Source organism: Desmodus rotundus, chromosome 9, assembly GCF_022682495.2.
Source record: "Desmodus rotundus isolate HL8 chromosome 9, HLdesRot8A.1, whole genome shotgun sequence".
In the NCBI taxonomy this organism is placed as follows: domain Eukaryota; kingdom Metazoa; phylum Chordata; class Mammalia; order Chiroptera; family Phyllostomidae; genus Desmodus; species Desmodus rotundus.
The window spans coordinates 77,127,455-77,148,796 of record NC_071395.1 but is presented as its reverse complement, the minus strand read 5'-3'; the positions used below and the strand labels follow the sequence as shown (position 1 = coordinate 77,148,796).

The 21,342-nt window shown below is 57.2% G+C and overlaps 1 protein-coding gene across 2 annotated transcripts in view; it reads left to right on the top strand.

Annotated features, from left to right (window-relative positions):
• Nucleotides 1-11,405: 11,405 nt before the first annotated feature.
• The window catches only part of DOC2B (double C2 domain beta), a 30,219-nt gene continuing 20,282 nt past the window's right edge, over nucleotides 11,406-21,342 (top strand). Inside the window, exons 1-3 of one of the 2 annotated variants that reach the window (XM_053910482.2) lie at nucleotides 11,406-11,957; nucleotides 19,950-20,029; nucleotides 20,512-20,538. In XM_053910482.2, the coding sequence (XP_053766457.1) occupies nucleotides 11,585-11,957; nucleotides 19,950-20,029; nucleotides 20,512-20,538 (480 nt within the window). In that variant the 5' untranslated portion in view covers nucleotides 11,406-11,584. The remainder of the gene's footprint in view (nucleotides 11,958-19,949; nucleotides 20,030-20,511; nucleotides 20,539-21,342) is intronic. The other variant, XM_053910483.2, reaches the window with a different exon arrangement.

Below are 21,342 nucleotides of genomic sequence, written 5' to 3'. Positions count from 1 at the left end.
CTTCCTTCTGAATGCTGCTGTCTCCAAGGCCACTGCCTACTTGCAGTAGGAACAGAGAAGGCCGGGAGGAGTGGCTGGCGGGCCTTCCCTCCCTCCTTCCACCCAGCTGCCCTACCTGTAACCCTGAGGTCTCCCGACAGCCCCACTGGGCCTGGCTGGCCCGGGGTTCCTAGGTGCTCAGAGCCCTCCCTCCCACCACTGCTGAAGGGAATCAAGGCTCGGCAGCCAGAGGCCAGGCGGGGTGCTGGGTGTCTGTCCCCAGAGATGTAAACAGGCCTGAACACAGCTGCTCTGGCAGGGTTGTCAGGCCCCTCTAGGAGATGGCCTTGACCTGAGCTCTAAAAGGTGAGAACGAGTCCCCCATAGATGATTTGGTGCAAGGGCATTTTGGAGGCGTTGCTGGCTGGTGCAAAGGCCCTGAGGAGACCCAGGCTAAAATCTCTGGGCCTAGGCAAGGGAGGGTAAGATGAAGAGAAAGAAATAGATTCCTTTTCACGACTAAGAATCCTCAGCCATGGCCCTGTGGGAGGGCGTCAAGGTGCAGTCACCCCCAGCGCCACCAGAACCCAGGCAAGGCACAGGGAGCAGCTGCAGGAAGGCCCTGCCGCCTAACAGGGTGGGCTTCAGGCCCTGAGCCAGGGGCTGTGCTCCAAGACTCCTAGATGGCAGGAGAGGGAGCCAGCTTCCCCGGCCCCAGGCTGGGGGAAGTGCAGAGCCCGGAACCCTGGTCCTGCCTCAGAGTTACCATGTGACCTCAGACAGGTCAGATCACCTCTCTGGACCTAGGTTTTTGCATTAACAAAGATGTGCGGTGCTTGTGGAAGGCCCTCCTGCCCCCCAGCTTCAGAGCCCTGGGAACAGGGCTGATTCCCCAGCCCCCTCTGGGCCTGCAGCCTGGGCTCAGAGGGCAGGGAGGGAGCCTCCCCGGGGCTTGGGAAGCACATCGAGTTTGACCCCACAGCTCTAGGGCCACAGAGATGAAGCAGTCCCCTCCAGGCCCTCCAGAAACTTGACACTGTTGAGGAAACACACAGGGGAAGGGTGACAAACCTTGTGACGTGACACAGACACGGATGAGGGGCCATTGTGGGAAGACGGCCTGAGCAGGGTGCTGCCGGCAGCGAAGGAGTGCGCCAGGGAGGGTGAGGCCTGTGAGGTGGGTGTTTGGGGCCCCGGGCTGCACCGTGGGAAGGGGCTGCCTGTGCTGTGAGGACCCCTCATTATCCTGGAGGCTTTGACTCCAAACCAGACACAGCGAAGCACTCCACACACTGACCCAGCAGGCAGGAGGAGCCCCTGGGTCTTGGGTCCCAGGGAAATTCGAGTGATGCTCAGCACGGGCCTCAGACCTCCTCCCCGCACTCCTGTGGGGCCCCACACCCCGTCCCACCCCAGGTTTCAACCAATGACAGCGGTTCTGCAAACATACCACACTCTCATGCTGGGCCTTAGCACACGCTGTTCCCTCTGCATGGAACCCCACCCCTACACCCCGATCTCCACCCCCCTGCCAGCTTCCTCCACCTGCTTTGTTGGCCCAGCTCCTCAGCTTTCCAGGTTTCAGGACTGGGGCTGAGGCCTTGGCTCTGGCCTGGCTGCTGAGGACATAGAGCTGGGGCCCAAAGAACCAGCAGTGGGGCAGGGAAGGTGGGGCCGCCGCTGCTGACCAGGCTCAGACCTGGGCTCTCTGAGGAGGGCTGGGGATGAGCCGGAAAGCCTGGCCCTGTGGGAGTGCGGGTCCCTGGCCACTACCCCTTGACAGGGGCGATTGGCCCAGAGCTGGCAGGCGCTGTGGACAATGTTAGGCAAACATTGGGGGATCAGCCAGGCTCATCCCCCTCACATGCTTGCAAAAAGCTGTGCTCTGTCATCTTCAGCTTAAGTATGTGTGGCACACTTATCCTGTCAGTGGCAGTTGGGGTAATAGTGACTGTCACAGCCAGGGGTGACAGGGCTGAATGCATCAGGGCTGGTGATGGTCAAGGGCATGGATTCTGGAGCCCCATTGCCTGGGCTCAAATGCTGATTCCGCTTCTTTCTAGTTATGAGACCCAGGGCAATTGACGTAACCTCATTTACTTAATATAATAGTTTGTTGTAACCATTATATGTTGACTTTGATGGGCAATAGAGAAATATAACCAGCACATCAATTCCCACCGCAGATATTATTGTTAACTAATATTTAAAGCATTTTTGAAGCACGGTGATTTTTAAAGAGAGCTATTAAGTGACTAGTAATGCAGGTCCCAGCTGAGAGGCTGTTCACGGGTGACGGAGCTTAGGGAACGCCACTTTAGGCGCCTGCTTGGCTGTGCTCTGGGCTTTCACCGGGGCCATAGCTTTTCACACTCCTCCCCAGACCCTGGGACTCCCAGAGGGTTTGGGGACGGTGGAGATGCCTGCCTGGCGGGTGAGGACTGGCCAGTGGCAGCAGGAGAAAGTGAGTGATGTTCTGTCCCTCGGACTAGGCGCCCCCTCTCTGGTGTCTGATCCCCCCACCCTGCCTGAGCTGCACACGTGGTTTAGGAAGTAATTTGGCCACAGGGCATGGCAGGGCCCAGGCGGCGGCCATGGGCGGTGCTGGCTGAAGTAGAGCCTTCAGGAAGGTGGTTGGTGACCGACAGGCCCGGGTCTGGGCCCTCTGTGCTGGCTGGCAAGGCGTCAGAATGCTGGGGAGGGGACGGTGGGTGTGTCTGTGGGGGCTGAGGCACAACTGTCGGTAGGAGCCTGGAAGGGATGTGGGAGGGCTCCACCGCCCAGGGTCGAGGGGGGCCAGGCTGGGTGAAGTGGTGGGGCGGGCCCAGGTCCCTAGAGGTCTTGTTTATTGAGAATCTGGGACTCTGAGGCACGGGGACAGGGCTGGGAGCAAGGCAGCAGTGGGAGAGAGCATGGGGGCAAGCTCAGAGCCATGTGGGGCACCCGGCCCACCAGGTCATTGGGGACAATGGGGACAGACGTCCTGGTGGGGAGCTAGGCAGTGCTCAGCCAATATGAGGACTCAGGAACTGGCCTCTCCGCCTTGTAGAAGTCACAGCCCCCACCTGTGGGGGTCCTGCCTGGTGGGGACCCACCTCCCGCTCCCAGCTCCACCGCCCCCACCATGGAACGAGGGTTAGGACCTGTCTCAGGGGCCAGAGACTCAGACAGTGCCTTCAATGACTGTAATTTTTTATTGAAGTACAGTCGACAAACTTAGTTTCAGCGCATAACAGGGATTCGATGTCAGCGTGCACTGTGACAAGGTTTATTCTTGTAACGATAATTTATTCTTGTGACAGGGAGCCCGGTTCACACGTCACGCGGTTAGTTACAAGTTCATTCTTGTTATGAGAACTTTTGAGATCTACTCTCTTTGGCTTATCAATTTTAATGACGCAATTACAAGTTTGTTTTCATTGAGGGCTTATTTTCTCCTACTTTATTATTGTGGTAAATATACCTAACATAAAATTTACCATTTTAACCATTTTTAAGGGTACGGTTCAGTGGGGTCAAGTCCACTCGCAACGTTGTGCAACCGTCGCTGTTACCCGTGTCAGAGCTTGCCGAGCATCCCCGACAGAGACTCCGCACTCACGAAATAGTAAGCGCACCCCCCAAACCCTGAGAACCTCTATTCCACATGTTTGTACTCAAAAAGCACAGAACAGGAAAGTTTCCGTTTCCCAGTTTCCGTCCCAGATTCACTATTTTTATGTTTCCTGTTTATCTTTTCAGAGGTGTCAGGCTCATAAAAAGATACATAGGTGTATACATTCTTTCATTTACATACAAAGGAACACACTGTCTTAGGCCTCTTGCTTTTTTATTTAACAGTATGGCTGAGATGAAAGGGTTTTAGTGCATCCGAGGATCAATATATCTTCAATTTTCAATTTGCTGTATTGATCCGTTGGCAGTGCACACCTGCCCTTCGGAGGGAAAAACGGCAACTGCACCTCGTCAGCAAGAGCAAATGAAAACCAACGAGAGGCCCTTTCACACCCATCAGTCCAGCAAAAATTCAAAGTCTGGCGAGCCCAGGTGTTGAGGAGGATGTGGAGGACTTGGAGCGCTTGTGCACAGCTGGCGGGAATGGCAACGGTCACAGCCACTTTGGACAGCAAGCTGACACTCACTGGTAGAGCTAAAGACACACATGGCCTTTGACCCAGCAAGTCCCTGTCAGGGAGCTGTGAAGAAGCTGTCCTACCTGTGGGCCAGGACACGGGAACATCTACCACATCAGGCTTGTAATAGCAACACGTGGGCACCGGCCTCGATGTGCAGCCACAGGAGAAAGGAGAGACAACTCGTGATGTGTTCGACACGGAATACTATACAGCAATGAAAACGAACAAACTGTCGCCGGAACAAATCTCACTAACGGGGGTAAGTGAAAAAATCAGTTAAAAGAGGAAGTGTGCAGTATGCTGCCGTTGACAGGAAGCGTGAAACACGCAAAACAATACCGGGTATTGTTCGTAGATGCGCAGATGTGGAGCAGTTGTAGAAATGAGTGTGTGGGGGGGATCGTTATGAAATTCAGGCTAGTGATTGCCTCTGGAGGAAGCAGTAGACGGAGGAGGAATATCAGGGGACTTCAAAATCTTTTTTTCATCCTCACTCGAGGACTTTTTTTTTCACTGCTTTTGGAGAGAGGAAGGGAGAGAAAAACGTCGCTCAGTTGTCCTACTGCACATGCCCTCACCAGGGATCGAACCTGCAACCTTTCGGTCTATGGGATGGCGCTCCAACTGACTGAGCCACCAGCCAGGGCTGTGATATTTTTTTTAACTGTTGTGAAATGTAACACAAAAGTTGCTGTTTTAATCATTTTTAAGTATACGATTCAATGGCATTGTTTACATTCATAATATTGTGCACCTATCACCACTACTTCTCTCCAAGACTTTCTCTTCGTCACCCCAAACAGAAACACTGTACTCATTAAGCAATAACTCCCCTCCTCTCCTCCCCCCACCCCAGTCCCCTCCAGCCTCTGCTCTTGCTGTCTCCATAAATTTGCCCGTTCCAGGTATTTCATGTAAGTGAAATAATACAGTATTTGTGCTTTTGTGTCGATCGTATTTCACTTAACATGTTTTCAAGGGTCATCTACATTGTAGCATTCCTGATGCTACATTCCAATGATGTAGAACTTCATTCCTTTTTAGGGCTGAATAATATTCCACTCGCTCTGCAACATTTGTTTCTCCACTCATTTACTGATGGACATTTGGGCTGTTTCCCTTTGGGCCATGATAAGTAATGCTGCAACGAACATGGCTGCACAAGTACCCGAGTCCCCGCTTCCGATTCCTTTGGTAGACACGTAGGGATGGAATTGCTGGATAACATGGTGATTCTCCACTCAGCTTTTAGAGGAACATAAAATTTTTTTGGACCTGGCTGGTGGGTATGGGCTGTCTACATCATACCTTAGGCCTTTTTTGTATGGCTGAAATATTTCATAAATTTATTTTACTTTTTAAAAAGATTTTATTTATTTATTTTTAGAGAGAGAGGAAGGGAGGGAGAAAAAGAAAAGAAACCGCAATGTGTGAGAGACACATCAATCGGTTGCCTCTTGCACGAGTCCCACCCGGTCATGAACCCACAACCCAGACGTGTGCCCTGACCGGGAATCGAACCGGCGACTTTTTGCTTTGTGGGATGCTGCCCAACCAACTGAGCTATGCCAGCCAGAACAACATCTCATAAATTTAAAAAGTAAAGGGAGTCCTGCCTGAGTTGCAGATTCGGTCCCTGGTTGGGCCACATGCCAGAGGCAACCGATGTTTCTCTGACAAATGGATGTCTCTCTCCCTCTCTTTTTCCCTCATTTCTCCTCTCTCTAAAAATGAACAAGTAGCCCTGGCTGGTGTGGCTCAGTGGATTGAGCGCCGGCCTGTGAACCAAACAGTCCCCGGCTCGATTCCCAGTCAGGGCACATGCCTGGGTTGTGGGCCAGGTCCCCAGTGGGGGACATGCGAGAGTCAACCGCACATTGATGTTTCTCTCTCTCTCTCTCTCTCTCTCCCCCTTCCCCTCTGTCTAAAAATAAATAAATAAATACTCTTTTAAAAAAATGAACAAATAAAGTCTTTTTTTAAAAAAAGTAAAGTGAGTTCAAAGTAGAGGCCACCATTTGCATTGGTCCTGCCTTCTGAATCGCATCAGCAACTCAGAGCTATTTGCGGGAACATTTGCAGCTGTCGGCCCTGGGTCTCAAAGTCTCCAGGTAGAGCTCCTCCCCGTCCTAACCTGCTCACCATGCTGACACGTCACTCCCATCCCACTCGCACAAGACACTGAGCATCCATGCTGTCACCTAAGCCCCCAGTGACACACACCCCTTGTCCTCCACCAGGGTATTTCTGGAGCTTCCCTGAGGATTCAGCGTTGTCCCTCCCTGGCATCTGATCTCCAGTCGGAGGCAGCCTGATCCTGGGCTAAGCCCCTCCCGGCAGGTGAGCCTCTCACCTTGACGTCTCTCCATTCCAGCAGCCCACACCGTGGCCCGTGTGGTGGGAGAGAGAGCCGCAGTCCCTGCATTCAGCCCCTGAGCGTGAGCTCCAGGTCTGCCTCGTGCGACCTCGGCCCAGGTCCTGCATCTCAATAGGCCTCAGCTGGCTTACATGGAGAGCCAGAGGGGTAGGTGAGGTAGGGGCTCACACATCTGGAGTCTGCAAACCACTGGACAGCTATCCTGGCGGGGCAGGAGAGAAGGAAACGAGCATCTCTTGGAGCTATTTAATTAATCACAGCAGCTCCAAGAGCATTTGCTGTCTATAAAATAGCATCATTAGGTAAGTGTTAACTTTTCCCCACTGATAGGACTAGTGCTAGTAAATGTACTGTGACAAGTGTAATGCATTTAGGAGAAAGTGCATAATAAATTATCAGAAGGAGCTGCATTTTTTAATATCACTTAATACATCAAGTTTGCCTCTCAGCTGCCACCGGCTACGCTGCAAGCTTTTACACTGACTTGCTTACGTTGGCGCTCCACCACACTTCCCGCACCAAGGCCACGGTCGGGGCGAAGGAAGAGGCAGTGATCGGCCAGAGTGGATAGCTCCCCCGTCCCTTCCTGACTTGCCCTTAGTCTTCAGAATCTAAAGGAAAATGGGCCTTCGCTCGTCACCGCACCCCCTGCAGAATGCAGCACTGGGCTTGTCACAGGGTAGGCGCCCAATAAATGTGCTAAAACGTGTTTTCGCAAAAAGTGAGCGGACAGGGGCTCCTCTCCATCAAACAGCAAGCGCTGGGAATTCCTCCATCGGCCCCGCCTTTGGGTTAGAAATTGCTGTTAAAATAGAGAAGGTTCTATCAGCGCAGCCTGCCAAGCTCTGCCAGTAATCAGGAAAGGGTGGAAATTGGGGGTTCACATTAGGCCCCGGCCACGGAGGGCCCTTTGTCCCAGAGCACGCAGACACCAGCCAGAGGTGCCAACCAAGGACATCCAGCGAAGTGCATAGTAAAGGTCACTTCCTCTAAACTGCCTGTCACCTACTGGAAAAGGAAAAGCTTTAACCGGTGGTTCTCAGCCAGGAAACAGGCCATGCCGCCCTCAGCAGGGTGTATCAGACCCCCACTGGGACTCTGCCAGAGCGCTCCCCGCCCTCCGCCCCCCCCCCCGCGTCCCCCCAGGTGTTGTTGCACATTGAACGGGTGTGGAGGCAGCAAAACAGGCGAGAATCGCTGTATTAAACCATTAGCGCCTTCTAGCCCAGCAATTCTCACAAAAATAATTGTGCACAAAATAATCCAGGGGTGCTTGATATGAGGCACCCAGAGTCTCCACGAACATATCTGAGTCAGTGGGCATGAGGAAGGAGCCCCAGACCTGCATTACTAACAGGTGTCCCGTTGGTCCAGGTGCCAGCACCATCCTTCCAGAACCCTCCTCTACCTCATCGGACAGGAGCCTTTGTGTGTTGCCGGGGGTGGGAGCTTAGAAGTCTGGGAGAGGAGCAACTGGGGGAAGAAAGGAGGGCATACAGTTCCCGAGGGGTCTGGCCAAGGACAGACTCTACCCACTTCACTTTGCCAAGGGCTGGCTCAAAATGCCGAGCTGCCCACCCAGCACAGGGACTGGACATGACATGATTGATGGGGTCTGGACCCGTCCAGCTGCTTGAAGTCCCCCACGCACACCAGCTGGTGCCCCCACCTTGGCGCGGACGTCCACTTCTCAACGCACTTTTCCCTGCGTCCTCACCCAGTCCTTGCAGGGGACAGAGAGAGCAGCTAACTGCACTTCCCTGGTAGAGAAACTGAGGCACAGGGAGTATGATGGTGGTTTGCACCAGGAAGGCAGAGGCAAGAGAATCGGTCCAGCAGTTCACCGACTGCCTGTTGCATGCCGGGCCCTGTGCAATGCACTTTCTATGCACCTCCACCTCCAGTTTTCGTGGGGTTGGCTACGGCCTCCTCCCCCGCCCAGGGGGAGACCGAGGGCCTAAGTCAAGTGAGACACAGGAGGAGGGAGCCACTGGCTTTTGGGTCCAAGTCTGCCTGACTCCCCAGCCCCCAGGCTTTCTAGGAACTGCACCCCTGCCCAGATAACACCAACTCTACCCCTGCGGAGGTCCTGCTTCATCTCGGCTGGGCTCTGGGCTAGACACACTCAGACCTTGGAGTGGCTCTTGGCTCAACCACTTGCCAGGGGTTGGCCCCACATATGGCCTGTGTTTCTCCAGCCAGCATCCTAGGTCCCCTGGCTCTGCGCTTTGGAGTCTCAGCCCCTACCCCACTTCTCCTAGACGCGCCCCAGAGCCAGCACCTGCAGAGCCAAGAGCCATGAGATGGTCCTCTGAAAGGCCAGGTTAGAGCTGTCAGCCCCCTTCTGTGCCCCCTCTGCCCCCCAGTGAACATGGGTATAGCTTTAATGTCAAAAGAACACAGGATCAGCGAGCCAAAGGGTCGCCGGTTCGATTCCCAGGCAGGGCATGTGCCTGGGTTGCAGGGCAGGTCCCTGGCTGGGGGCAGGCAAGGGGCAACCAGTCCATGTATCTGTTGCATATTGCTGTTTCTCTCCCTCTCTTTCTCCCTCCCTTCCCTTCTCTCTAAAGATAAATAAATAAAATCTAAAAAATAAAAATAAAAAAAGAAGAAGAAGAACACAGGGCCAGGGGCCAGAATATCCATGTTCCCATCCCCGGTCGCTTAACGTTCAGAAGCCTTAGTTTCTCCAGCTGTAGATGATGACAACACCCTTCTTATTCCTCAGGTGAATTACGAAATGATGGTTCAGTGTCTGTATTTTAATACCCTGTGTCATTACATAAGCGCTTAGTGATGCAGCCACCTCTGGCACAGAGGAAGTCATTCTGTGTCTATTGAAGGACTAATCCCCGCACGCATTCCTGGAAATGAGAAACCCATCGTGTGAGGCTTCCAGGCTCTCCTCTCCTTCCCTTGGCTTTTGACTCTTGGAAGGCTGAGTTTTCTCCCACCAGGACCCCGGATGGCCCTTAGGAGCCTTCAGGCTGGTCCATTTCCACTGTAACCCCCGCTTACTCTTGGCCCTCTCTCTCCTCCCCTTTTCTCTCTCCTCAGTTTGGGCTGTCCCCATGCAAGAAGCCTCAGGAGAAGGTTTAGGGAACGAGGTTTGACCTGTGTTTCCCGCTGTGCTCTGATCCCTGGAGCTTTGCAGGGGTGAGGAGGGAGAGGCCAGGGAGGGGGAGTGGAAGCTTCAGGAAGTCAGGACACTGGGTTCTAATGCCAGCCCTGCCATCAGCTAGCAGCCACCCTGGGCAAGTTACCGTGTCTGCACCTCAATTTCCCCACCGCAAAATGGGAACAGTAAATCCCGCTTATGTCGTGGGGTAGTATAAGGAATCAGCGAGATGACATCCTTAAACGTCCTTGGCACAGTATACCTAGGTTTTCAGCGATGGGTAGTGACCGTCACTACCCAGCGCAGAACTTTCCATGAAACACCCTGGCTCTTCACCACTTCTCACCCATGAGTCTTATCTCCCAAGGGAAAGGGAAAGAGAAAGCAACCCCGTTGAGCGCCTCTTATCTGTCACACTCTGCGACAGATGGGGCCTCGCCATAAGGCTATGAGGTTTGAATTAGCCCCATTTCACAGACGAAGACATGGAGGTTCAGAGAGGTCAGATGATCTGCCAGAATGACGCACCTGGAAGTGATGAGGACAAGGCCTCCCCTCCTTTCTCCCTGCTCCCCACACCGCCCACACACACACACACGGTTTATGTGGAGGGAAGGGCATAGGCTGGCAGCCCCCTCGTTCAGACTCCAGGAAAGGACCCAGCCAAGAAGATAAGCATTCCTGATCTGTCAGTAGAAACCAGACAGTAAACAGATTCCATCCGTGCCCAGGGCTTTCCGGGCACACACCTGTATAAGCAGCAGCCCTTCCCAACACAGCTCTGTTTCCGGAAAGCAGGACAGCAGCCAGGGCTGAGCTGTCTGGGGTTTGTTTAGTTATCTGACCATGTGAAGCCAGAGCCACTGGGCAGACCACACCCTGCCTCTCCACCTCCGCCTCATCCATCACTCCCCAGGAAGGGCTCCTCTGCCAGGGCCCTGCCTGCCCTCACCCCGCTCCTGACCACAGCTTGTGATGGAGGCTCTCACTGACCCTGCCCCCAGGGGTCCCTTCAACGGCTCACTGGCTGAGGGAGGGACTGAGTTGAGTTTACAGAGTGTTTGTGTGTGGTCTGAGAGGCAGTGTGAACAGCTGGGCCAGCAATGACCTTGGACAACTGAGGATGTATACGTGTCCTGCTAGTGTGTGAGCAGCCTGTGCCCACACTCCTAGGAGTGTGGCTGTGTGTCGCAGTAGAGGGGTGTGTGTGTGTGTGTGTGTGTGTGTGTGTCGCGGAATCCCCGATCACTTCCGCGGTGTGTCTGTGTGCCCTGGCCGGCGTGCGCGGGGCGTGGAAGACTGCGCGCAGTCCGCTGACTGCCTCTCTGTGCCCGTGTGCTTGTGTTATCTCGGGCACTCAGCCAACTCTGCATGGATGCATACGCCTGTGTGTGTGTCCTGCAGATATGAGCCAGTGGACACTTACTGCCAAGTGTCTACACGTGTTTGTGTGTGCTTGGAGTGTCCTTGCACAGCTGCGTGTGCCCCGAGAGAGTGAACGAGACCCAGCAAGTCCTGGCACGGGCGGGAACGTGCGGAGTGTGCATGCTGCGTGTCCCTCCTCAGCTCCCAGCTTATCCTGCGAGACGGTGCGTGAGTGGAAGGCGCCCAGGTGGCCCTGCCCCCGTGTGTGCGCGCGCGGGGTCCCGGGCCGGCGCGCGCCGGGGTGAGAGCGAGTGAGTGCGGCGCCGCTCGGCTCGCTCGGCTCCGCGCCGCCCGCGCAGCCCGCACGCTCGCACTGCTTGGTTGCTACCAGGGTGACGCGGGCTGGGCCCGCCCCCTGCCTGCTGGCCCCTGGCACTCACTTGCGCCCGCCGCCACCAAGCGGGTAGCAGCCGCGTCAGGGCCGTCCTGGGGCGCCGCCGGCGCTGCCCAAACGCCCCCGTCGCTTCCCACCGGCCTGCTGAGCCGCCCCCGGGCCGGGGCCGCGCCAGACCAGGCCGGGCTGCGCCCGGGCGGGACCGCGCTGCCTGCATGACCCTCCGGCGGCGCGGGGAGAAGGCGACCATCAGCATACAAGAGCATATGGCCATCGACGTGTGCCCCGGCCCCATCCGACCCATCAAGCAGATCTCCGACTACTTCCCCCGCTTCCCGCGGGGCCTGCCCCCGGCCGCCGGGCCCCGCGCCGCTGCACCTCTGGACGCCCCCGCGCGCCCGGCCGAGGCCAGCGCTGGCCGCCGCAGCCCCTCCGACGGCGCCCGCGACGACGACGAGGATGTGGACCAACTCTTCGGAGCCTACGGCGCCAGCCCGGGCCCCGGCCCCGGCCCCAGCCCAGCGCGGCCGCCCGCCAAGCCGCCCGAGGAGGAGCCAGACGCCGACGGCTACGAGTCCGACGACTGCAGTAAGTTTCCGAGTCGCTGATTTGGCACCCCTCGCGCGGCTCGGTTTCTAAGGCGCCCGCCAACCGCGCTGGCCCCTCGGTCCCCCTGCGGTCTGTCCTGGTCCCTCGGCAAGCACGCCCCGCCGGGTCGCGGCCCCCTTGCCCGTTCCGCGCGCTCTCCGCGCGCCCTGCAGACCCGGCCCGGACACCTCCCTGGACCCCGACCGGAGAGGTGGGAAGTTTGGGGCGACCCCTGGGGCTGTCCCATTTCCGAGGTCCGGCTGCCCAGAGCCCGCGCCGCACCCCCTCTCGGCCGGCCGCCCGGAGCTCCGGCGCGGGCGGCAGCTTTTGTTCCCGGGAAGGGCGGAGCTGCGCCCTGGGGAGACACCAGTTGCTGCTGCCCGCGCGGTAGCTCTCTGCCCCGGAGTCCGCTGCGGGCGGGCCCCTCGGCCGAGGACGGGACTGGAGCGGCAGGGGCCGGGGGCCAAGGGCGGGGACGGGCCGGCCTCCCGGGTGGGCCCGGCGGCCCGCAGAGCGCGGCGGATTTGCTGGCGCGCGGACCAAGGACCAGTGGACTGCGGGGCCGCTTGTCCTTTGGGAAATCCTTGGCGATTCCTCCTCCCGCGTCTGTGGACCCCCGCCACTGCGCTCGCCCGGCCTGCCGGCCTTCGCCCACCTGTTACTCCCACTTCCCCGGCCAGGAAGGGCCCTCAGCCCGCGCCTCCTCCTCCCGGGACTGAGCCCCCAGCCCCAGCGAGCAGGCTAGCACTGGGGGTCCCCGGGGCCGAGGCCCGGCCGGCGGGCGCTCCTGGCGCCCTTCCCGCCTCTGAGGGTCCCTGCCGCGCCCGCCACGGGACTGGAGGGGGAAATGGAAGCTGAAGAGGTCGCTGCCGGTGCGGAATGGGTTTGAGCGGGATGGGGGTGGGGAGGGGGGAGCGCTGCTTGCAAGGCTGCAGCCCCAGCCACGTCCCTCTCAGACCGGAAAACCAGCGTCAAACGCCAGCCCTGCCTGGGATGTGGACCTTTCGGAGCAGGGGTCACTCGCGGGCGTCGCCAAGGCCCTCCCGGCCCCATCCCCCGCGCAGCGCAGCGAGGTTGGCTGCGCCTGGCTTGGGTGCTCGCAAGGGCCTCGGGCTGGGAGTCGGGAGTTTCCCCTAGGGCACAATGTGCCTCTGGAAGCTGATGGTGGGGGCTCCCAGCGCGCCTGGGATGGGAAGGAGGGAGAGGGTGGCAGGTCTCTCATCGCCCACCCGAGGAGGCCCAGGAGGAGTGAGCAGGCGGAGGCCCATCAGCTGAGGTGGGTCGGAGCCCAGGCCTGTGGGGAAAACTGCCGGCTCTGCACTTTCCCTGGGCCTGAGCCCCAACCCTGTGGCCAGAGGTTCTCCTATTGAGGCCCTGCCCTCCCCCACCCCACCCCCCGCGTGGGGGTGGGGAGCAGCCCTGTGCCTCCACTTCCCTGCCAGCTTGGGGAAATTGCATTGGGAGAGTTTATTGGCCTCAGGGCTGTGCCCTGGCTCCCCTTGCCCCCCGTCCCGTTCCTGGCACCCTGGGCAAAGCACACCCCCTTACTTGCTGTGCCTCTGGGCAGGCCCTAACTGGGACTCAAGTCACCCGTTTGGACGCCCTGAAGAAGGGAGGGGGAACTTGTTCCTGTTTCTAGCATCTCTTCTTCCACTCCAAGGGAGCGAGGGGGCAGAGCAGGGCTTCTGCCTGAGCTTCAGGCGGCCCTCGGGATGCGACCAAGGGTTGCCTGGATAACATACAACAAAGAGGGGAGAAATTTGGTCACATCTTTGGGCTATCCCTGACCCACAGACAAGGAGGGGACCAGAAATTCCAAAACTCAGGCCAACTGCCACATCTCCAGTCCGTCACTCGGCAGTGCTTCACAGGGCACTGTCCCCGCAGCAGAGAGCTCACTGTCCTCGCAGGGACGGGCTCCCTTGGGGTCAGCGGTAGGGAGCAGTCCCAGACACAGTCTCCCCAGCCTGGCCTGTGGGCTGGCCACACCCCTACCACCAGCACACCCTGCTGAGAAGAGCTACGGAGGGGGAAGTGTGTCGGAACCAGGGCCAGTCTGGGCCCCTCATCCCCTTCAGGGAGCAGCCCACCCTGGGCTTGGGTCCCGTCCGTGGCTGAGCGAACATCCAGGCGTGGGGGCACAGAAATCTTGGCTCCTGGCCACAAGGGGACTAAGTTCTGGGGCAATGGCACTCTCAGGCCACACCCCCTCTCGGCTCTGACAACCAGATCCCTAGGATAAGCCTAAGTGATTCAAGCCAGATGGTTCTTTACCGCTTTAGCCAGGGTTATGCTATTTGCTGCCCTAATTATTGGATTATCTCTCTTCTAACAAAAAAAAAAAAAAAAAAATTAGGGCAGTTGCTGTCTTGTCCAAGGCCAAGAGTGAAGTGCTGTTTATTCATTTGGCCTTTCCTTCTCTTTAAAGCTCATCCATCCTTATTAAGTCACCTCCAGTCACAAGCACCAAGCTGACATGTTCCAAACTGATCTAATAGAGGAGTAATGACGGACAGAAAACGCAGTGAATGTCAGAAGCGGCCCGCCCCACCCCAGTTGGTCCATAGAGCACCCAGCTGAGCTGGGCTCCAAGGCTTACTGCCCTCCAGACGGGCCCCATGGCCCACCGTCCGGGGGGTGTACCTCTTCCTGCCCGCCCACTCTCCACCTATGGAAACCCAGTCCGTTCTTCAAAGCTGTGAAGACTAGAATACTTTGGGTTGTAGGTAGCAGAAAACTGAAAGTGTGTTAAACACTGAGGACCGTTGAGGTCAGTGGCAACAGGGCAGATTTATGCAGTAGCTCATTGGTTACATCAGTGGTGATGGTTCTATTTGTCTTTCCACTTAGCCATGCTCATTTCCTCTTAGGCTGGCTTCCCTCATAGTCCAAGGTGGCTGCTGCATATCCGGCCATCACACAATAAGAGCCTAACTTTGATAAGGATCAGTTTCCTCTCCCATGTCTCATTTTAAGAGCAAGGAAAGCTCTCTCAGAATCCCCAGGAGACCTGTCCTTCTGCCTCATTGGCCAGAATTGCATTATGTGCCCATGTTTACACCTGGGCCTGGGGTGGGACTTATGTCAGGGAGACCCTGAGCAAGAAAAGAGTACGGAGTCACTGTGAGGCCTGCCCTGAAGGCCCTCACCTGGTGCCATTTCCTGGGCCCGGCTGGCAGTGATTTCCCTTCCTCTGAGCCAGCATGTCCTGCGGGACCCTGTTTTTATGCACTCGGCACCACAAGACCAACTCTGCCAGGCACTGTGCTGGGCATAGAGATTCGGGCAAGGCTGAGGCACAGTCTCTGACATCAGGCAGTTTATGAAAATCAGCATGTACAAACAGCCCAGCGGTGAGGACAGCCAGGCAGGACCCCGATGGAAGGCGTGGCTTGCAGAGCTGCCCCACAGACAGCACCCTAATCAGGGGGCTGGAGGGAGGGAGAAAGCAGGCTGTTGGAGTGGAGGGAGGCAGGGAGGTGCTCCAGGTAGAGGGGCTGCCTCTACCAGGTGCAGGGGTGCACAGGTGCAGGAGTGTAGGAAACAGCCCAGTGGAGGCAGAACAGTAAGCTGAAGTGGAAAAAAATTAATGATGAGGCCAAAGCCACCATGTCTCAGAGGAACAGAGGACCTTGAATGCCACACTGAGGTGGCCGAAATGAGTCCAGGAGGCAGCAGAGAACCTTTGAACAATTTAAAGCGGAGGGATGAATAGATTTATAAAAGTCTTAACCCTCCGTCTCCGAGCTCCTGGGAAGCGGGGATGTATGACTCATCCCTCTTTGTACCCCCTGCAGTGCCCAGCTCAGTGCCTCAGTTTCCCCAAACACGAAATGCTTTCAACTCAGGTGTAATCATTTATTAGATTTTTAAAACAATTTGAGAGGCTGATGTCTTTGTTAAAAAAATTAAAAGAAGCAGATTTCCTACTCCCCAGAGTGTGTGGGGGAGGAAAGCCCAGGTGCAGACCAAGGTCAAAGTGACACTGTCAGTCCCGTCGGTAGAGCAGAGGGGTGTTCAGCCTTAGAGGCGCCCACAGGGGCTTGAGTTTGACTTCCTCGGAATTAGCCCCATTAAAGCTCTATAATTACCAACAAGCGGTGACAACTCTCAAAGGCCCATTACTGACCAACGCTCATTATTTTTCCAAGGATGTAAACTTCAGCCAGGACACGCGATTGGAGTGACTCAAGGGCAGGGCCCGGGACTCGCACCCACTAGGCCTTCACCTGCCCTGAGGACCCTCCTCACCCAGGCCTCGAGCCCAGGGTGCGTGTGCAACCCCGAGGCCCCGCTGCAGGGCACGGCCAAGCCCTCCGTGGTCCCCAAGAGCAACTCTGCTCTTCTCTCTTGTTTCGCCATTGCATTCTCCTGAGATTTCAGCTAAACTAAGTGGTACACAAAAAAATGTGGAAGCCACTAAGCTTAAAGATGGGAACTATCAGGATGGAAATGAAGAGGCCTAGATTCTGCCCTGGCCGGGTGGTTGAGTTGGGTGGAGCGTCATCCTGTGCACCGAAGGTTTCAGGTTCGATCCCCAGTCAGGGCACACACTTGGGTTGCAGGTTTGACCCCCAGTCGGGGCGTGTGTGGGAGATGGCCAGTGTTTCTCTCATTGATGTTTATCTTTCTCTCAAATCAATGAACATATCCTCGGGTGAGGATAAAAAAAAAGAGGCCTGGATTCTGTGTCCAGCCCTGCTGTGCCACCCTGAACAGGTCACCTACCCTCTCTGAGCCTCATTTCTCTGAGTGGGAAATGAAGACTTTGGAGTACAATGCCCCTAAGAGAGCTCCGCCATTGTGAAGTCTCTCAAAATGGTCACTGAGCCCTGGCTGGTATGGCTCAGCTGGTTACTGTGTCCTCCCGTAGACTTGAAGGTCTCGGGTTCCATCTCCCATCAGGGCAACATAACTAGGTTGCAGGTTCGATCCCCGATCGGGGCACATATGGGAGGCAACCAGCAACTGATCGATGTTTCTCTCTCACATGATGTCTTTCTCCCCCACCCCACTCCAAAGCAATGCAAAAAGTGTCCTCAGATGAAGATTAAAAAAATAATAATAAAAATAAATAGTGACTGAGCTTCTATTTATAAACTATTATTTCTTACAAAACTTTCATTGAAGTTCAAAGAAATTTGTCAACCTCACCCAGGGGCGACACTGGGCATGTTATTCCTTCCCGGAAAGTGGTAACAGGTGTGAGCCCCACCGAGCAGCCTTGGCCCTCCTCAGACAGGGGAGTCTGGAGACCCAGTGGAAGGGGCTCCCCTCCCCTCCCGGAGCTGTTTCCCCGTGGGAAGCAGGTGGCCCCTTCATTGCCCTGGCTTGTTCTCCTCTGGGATTGGGAAGCAGGGAGAGACCATGGAGTGTGCATTTTAACATTGGGGCACCACACGGAAGAGCAGCGGGAGGGAGGGTTGGGTTGCATGGACCGCCCACGTGAACCGAACATCTGCTCTTTGCCGGTGGCCCAGGTGTGGCTGAGGCATGGCCCCTGCTCTCTGGAGGCTAATGTCTGGGAGCAGCAAGCCACGGATAGGCCCGAACTGAACAGCAGAGTGATGGCCTGTTGCGTGAAGCCAACAGCTTTGTAGAATATTATTACAAAAGCATAGACCTGGAGAAAGTTGGGCCCGGGGATAGTTTTAAGAGGCATGGGGTGATATATACCTCACCTAGAGCGCCCTCACCCGCCCACCTGCATGGGGCGCTAGGAATACAGGCAGCAAAAGGCTGGAGACATTTAGCCTTAAAGTAACACGGTGTTCTCAGAAGAAAAAAAAAATTTCCCTTAGGCTCACTGAAGGCCTGTTGACTCCTAATTGGACACAATTCTAACAAGTATTCTCACTTGGTTTCGTAGAATAAACAAGTATCTATTGAATGGGAGGGAGCAGGTCGCGCCGGCAGGTGTAAGCGCTCTAACAGGGTGCGGCTGAGGGCAAAGCAGGAGGCAGGGAATGAGGGACACCAGGGGTCGCCTGGTGGAGGAATCGTCTCACACCCCCTTCCGTGGCTGTGCCACGGCTGTGCCACAGGACAGTAATTGTCATCACGGCAATGACTCAGTTACCCAGAGAAGTGTAAGCGACAGTTGCCTGTGCTACTCACAAAGCCTGGGAGGGGAGTGATCCAGTTTGGAGCGAGTTCATTCCGGAAGGTGTCTCAGAGGGGCAAGTACAGTTATCTAGAAAAGTCACCGAAATGGATCTGCCCCTTCTATAATTATCTCCCAAGCGCTTTCCGTACCGCAGGCGTGTTCTACAGCACCATGCTGGGAGGTGCGCGCTCCAGTGTCTCCATCTTGCGGAGGAAACTGAGGCAGGCTGCCAGAGGTCACACAGCAAGGAAGTACAGAGCCGGGATTTGAACCCAGGGTCATGTGCCCCCCAGGCAAGGACAGAGACGTGGGCTGTGTGCCTTGTCCTGGGTTAGAAGTTGGGGAGCAAGGCAGATGACACGCCATCACCTCAGAATGAAGGGCAGCTCCAGTGCCCCGGCCTTAATTTGCCTGTTTCTCTGCATCCCCAAAACTTCGCCAGGCCTGGGCCCCTGTGCGAGCCCAGGACCTGCGGGCAGTATGGTCCGTGTCACCCACTCAGCTCCGCCGTTGTCACAGTGAGAAGGCATCTGTGTGCTTCCGCCAGAACGGGTGGGTGTGGCTAGGCCCATGGTGGGTGTGGGCCTAGCCACTCATCAATCTGCCACTCCACCCCCCACCCTCTTGTTGGCCTGTGGTTGGATGCCCCTTCCCCAGCCCCACTGTGCAACAGCCAACTCCTATTCAGCCTTCAGGCATCACCTCCTCCAGGAAGCCTTCCCTGAGGACCGCAATTCACATCAAGGTCAGGCACCCCCCCATCACTCCTGGTCCACCAGACTCTGTTATGGCAAATTCTTTTCATCTGTTACTCCCATTGAGCTGTTCTTTCCTTCGGGCAGAAACCAAGCCTTATTATCTTCATCCCTAGAGTCTGCATATGACAGACATTTGGGAAGGGAGGGTGGGAGGGAGGGAGGGAGGGAGGAAGGAAGGAAGGATGGAAGGAAGGAAGGAAGGAAGGGAGGAAGGAAGGAAGGAAGGAAGGAAGGAAGGAAGGAAGGAAGGGAGGAAGGAAGGAAGGAAGGAAGGAAGGAGATACCAGCTGACCAGCCCAGGAGGCCTCAAGCAGGATCTGGGCTTCTAAAGACCTCCTGCAGATGCGCACTTGCTGTCCAGAGACTCACGCCAGGCCCGCCCCCACCGCAGCTCTCATCTTCCTGCCGGGAGCCACGTCCACACAGGAGGCCACAGCTGCCCTGTGTGACCGCCCCCCAGGGTGGCAGCTGCGTCCTCTGCCTAGCCCTTGGGAACCTCCCCCCCGCTGCCTTATCGAGGCTTGGTGGTTACAGCAAGAGAACCCGCTGGCTCCGCAGGGCCTGCCCAGGCCCCCGAGGGTCCAGAGACCAGGGAGCCGCACCCTGAGTGTTGCTGGGAGGTGGGCAAGTAGACCGGCCAGTCAGCCTGCAGAGCCTGCAGCCTGGCAAAGCCTCGTCTCTTCTGCCTTCTCACACACCCCTTGTGACATCTAACGCATGAGGGGAACTGAGACTGAGGCCCAGGGCGTCAGGCACTCAAGGAAGACGGGAGAGGACAGCAACTTCTTCAGCCGAGCACCCCTGTGCACGTGGGGGCCACGCTGGCCGGCCCCAGGGTCAGCAGCACAGTGCAGGGTTTCAGGGCCTGGGTCTCCCTCGTGGACCTCCACTCACGGACACTGGGGGCCACTGACCTAGCCTCTCTGAGCCTCAGTCCCTCATCCAGAAAGTGGGAACAATATCGCTCACTTCCCAGGCTTGGGAAGCTGGGTGGAGGATTGACGTGCCATAGGTGCCTTGCTGGTGGCGGGTCATTGTGACATCGGCACCCCGTCCGACCTCACAGAGGTGGGTGACGCTTCTCCACTGTGCAGCTGATGCATGACCTGAGCCCCCCTTTGTCCGCAGCCACCCTGGGCACGCTGGACTTCAGCCTCCTCTACGACCAGGAGAACAACGCCCTGCACTGCACCATCAGCAAGGCCAAGGTAGGCCCCCGGGCTCTCCATCCCCAGGCCCAGGGTCCTGGAGGAGGGGCTCAGGGTGGCAGGCCAGTCCTCCCCTTTCCTGCCCATTTCCTGTTTAGCTGTGTGGGATCAGGGCTTGGAGAGAATGTTTGCCTAAATCATCTCAGCTGCCCTAAAAAGCCCTCAGAGGGAAGTGTGGGGGAAGGAGCAGAATCCGAGAAAGGGGAGGGGAACGGGAGGATGGAGGCCTGGGCGGGGCTTTTAAGGGACAGAGGCTCCCGGAGCTGGCACGGGGCTGTTGAGGGGAGAAGGGTGCCACTGTCCCACTCTGGACGCTGAGGCCACTCCGGGCAGGAGACTCATCTCCTGGACTCCGGGCCTGAGCCGTGCTCTCCGGGTCAGGGCCGGGGCGGCCCTGCCCGCTGGGCTGGCACACGCCAGCGCCGTGTTCTCAGCCACGCTGTTCCCTTCGTGCCCCACACATCGCTCCCTCGGGGAGGAAGGTGCCCAAGTTGATGTTCTCTCGAAAGGTAAGGACGGCAGTACAGCCTAGTAGGACGTCCCAGTAGAGTCATAGAAGGGCCTGGGCCTGGCTCAGAGCCGGGAGCTGCTTGGGCCCAGCTCTCCCCAACCCTGCACCCTCAACAGCCCCCCAGCCTGCGAGCTTCTCTGCCCTCCCTCCCACCCACCAAGAGGGACAGGCTGCCTGCCACTGCCCCAGCTGTGCCCCTCGCAGCTTGGGCCTCAACCCTGGACTGCCAGGGCAGGGGTGAGGGTCATCCCATTGGGCACCTAGAGGCCTGCAGGCTCCATCCCGACCCCCACCCTGTCCTCTGGGAGCTGTCTGGGCAGCGATGCGGAGCACGCCCAGCCTGGCATGGCTGGGTCTCCAGGCCTGCCCTGGGTTTGGGCTGAGAACCTGGTGACCCCCAGCTACGCCAAGGTGGAGGGCAGATGGCAAAGTGCAAATAGACCCAGCTTTATACAGGTCGTCCAGGCATGGGGACGGAATGGGCACTGGCCGCCCAGTCACCCTGACCAGAGCCATCCCTTCTCCCCACGCCAGACACAGGGCCCTCCTGTGCCGTGTGCCCTGCCTTCCAACCTGGGCCCCAGATAGCCTGTGCAGGTATAGTGGGGTGCGGATCTGTGTGCGTGTGTACAGGTCTCTGGGCACCTGTGTGTGCACACATGTGTGTTCATTTAGGGGTGTGTCACTCGAGGCATTTGAGGTGGGGGATGGGAGGACCCCAAGCTCCCCCATTCTCCGGGTCATTCCCTGCTTAGATCCAGCTCTGCAGAGGAGGGGGAGGCATGGGCATGGGAGGAGCTGG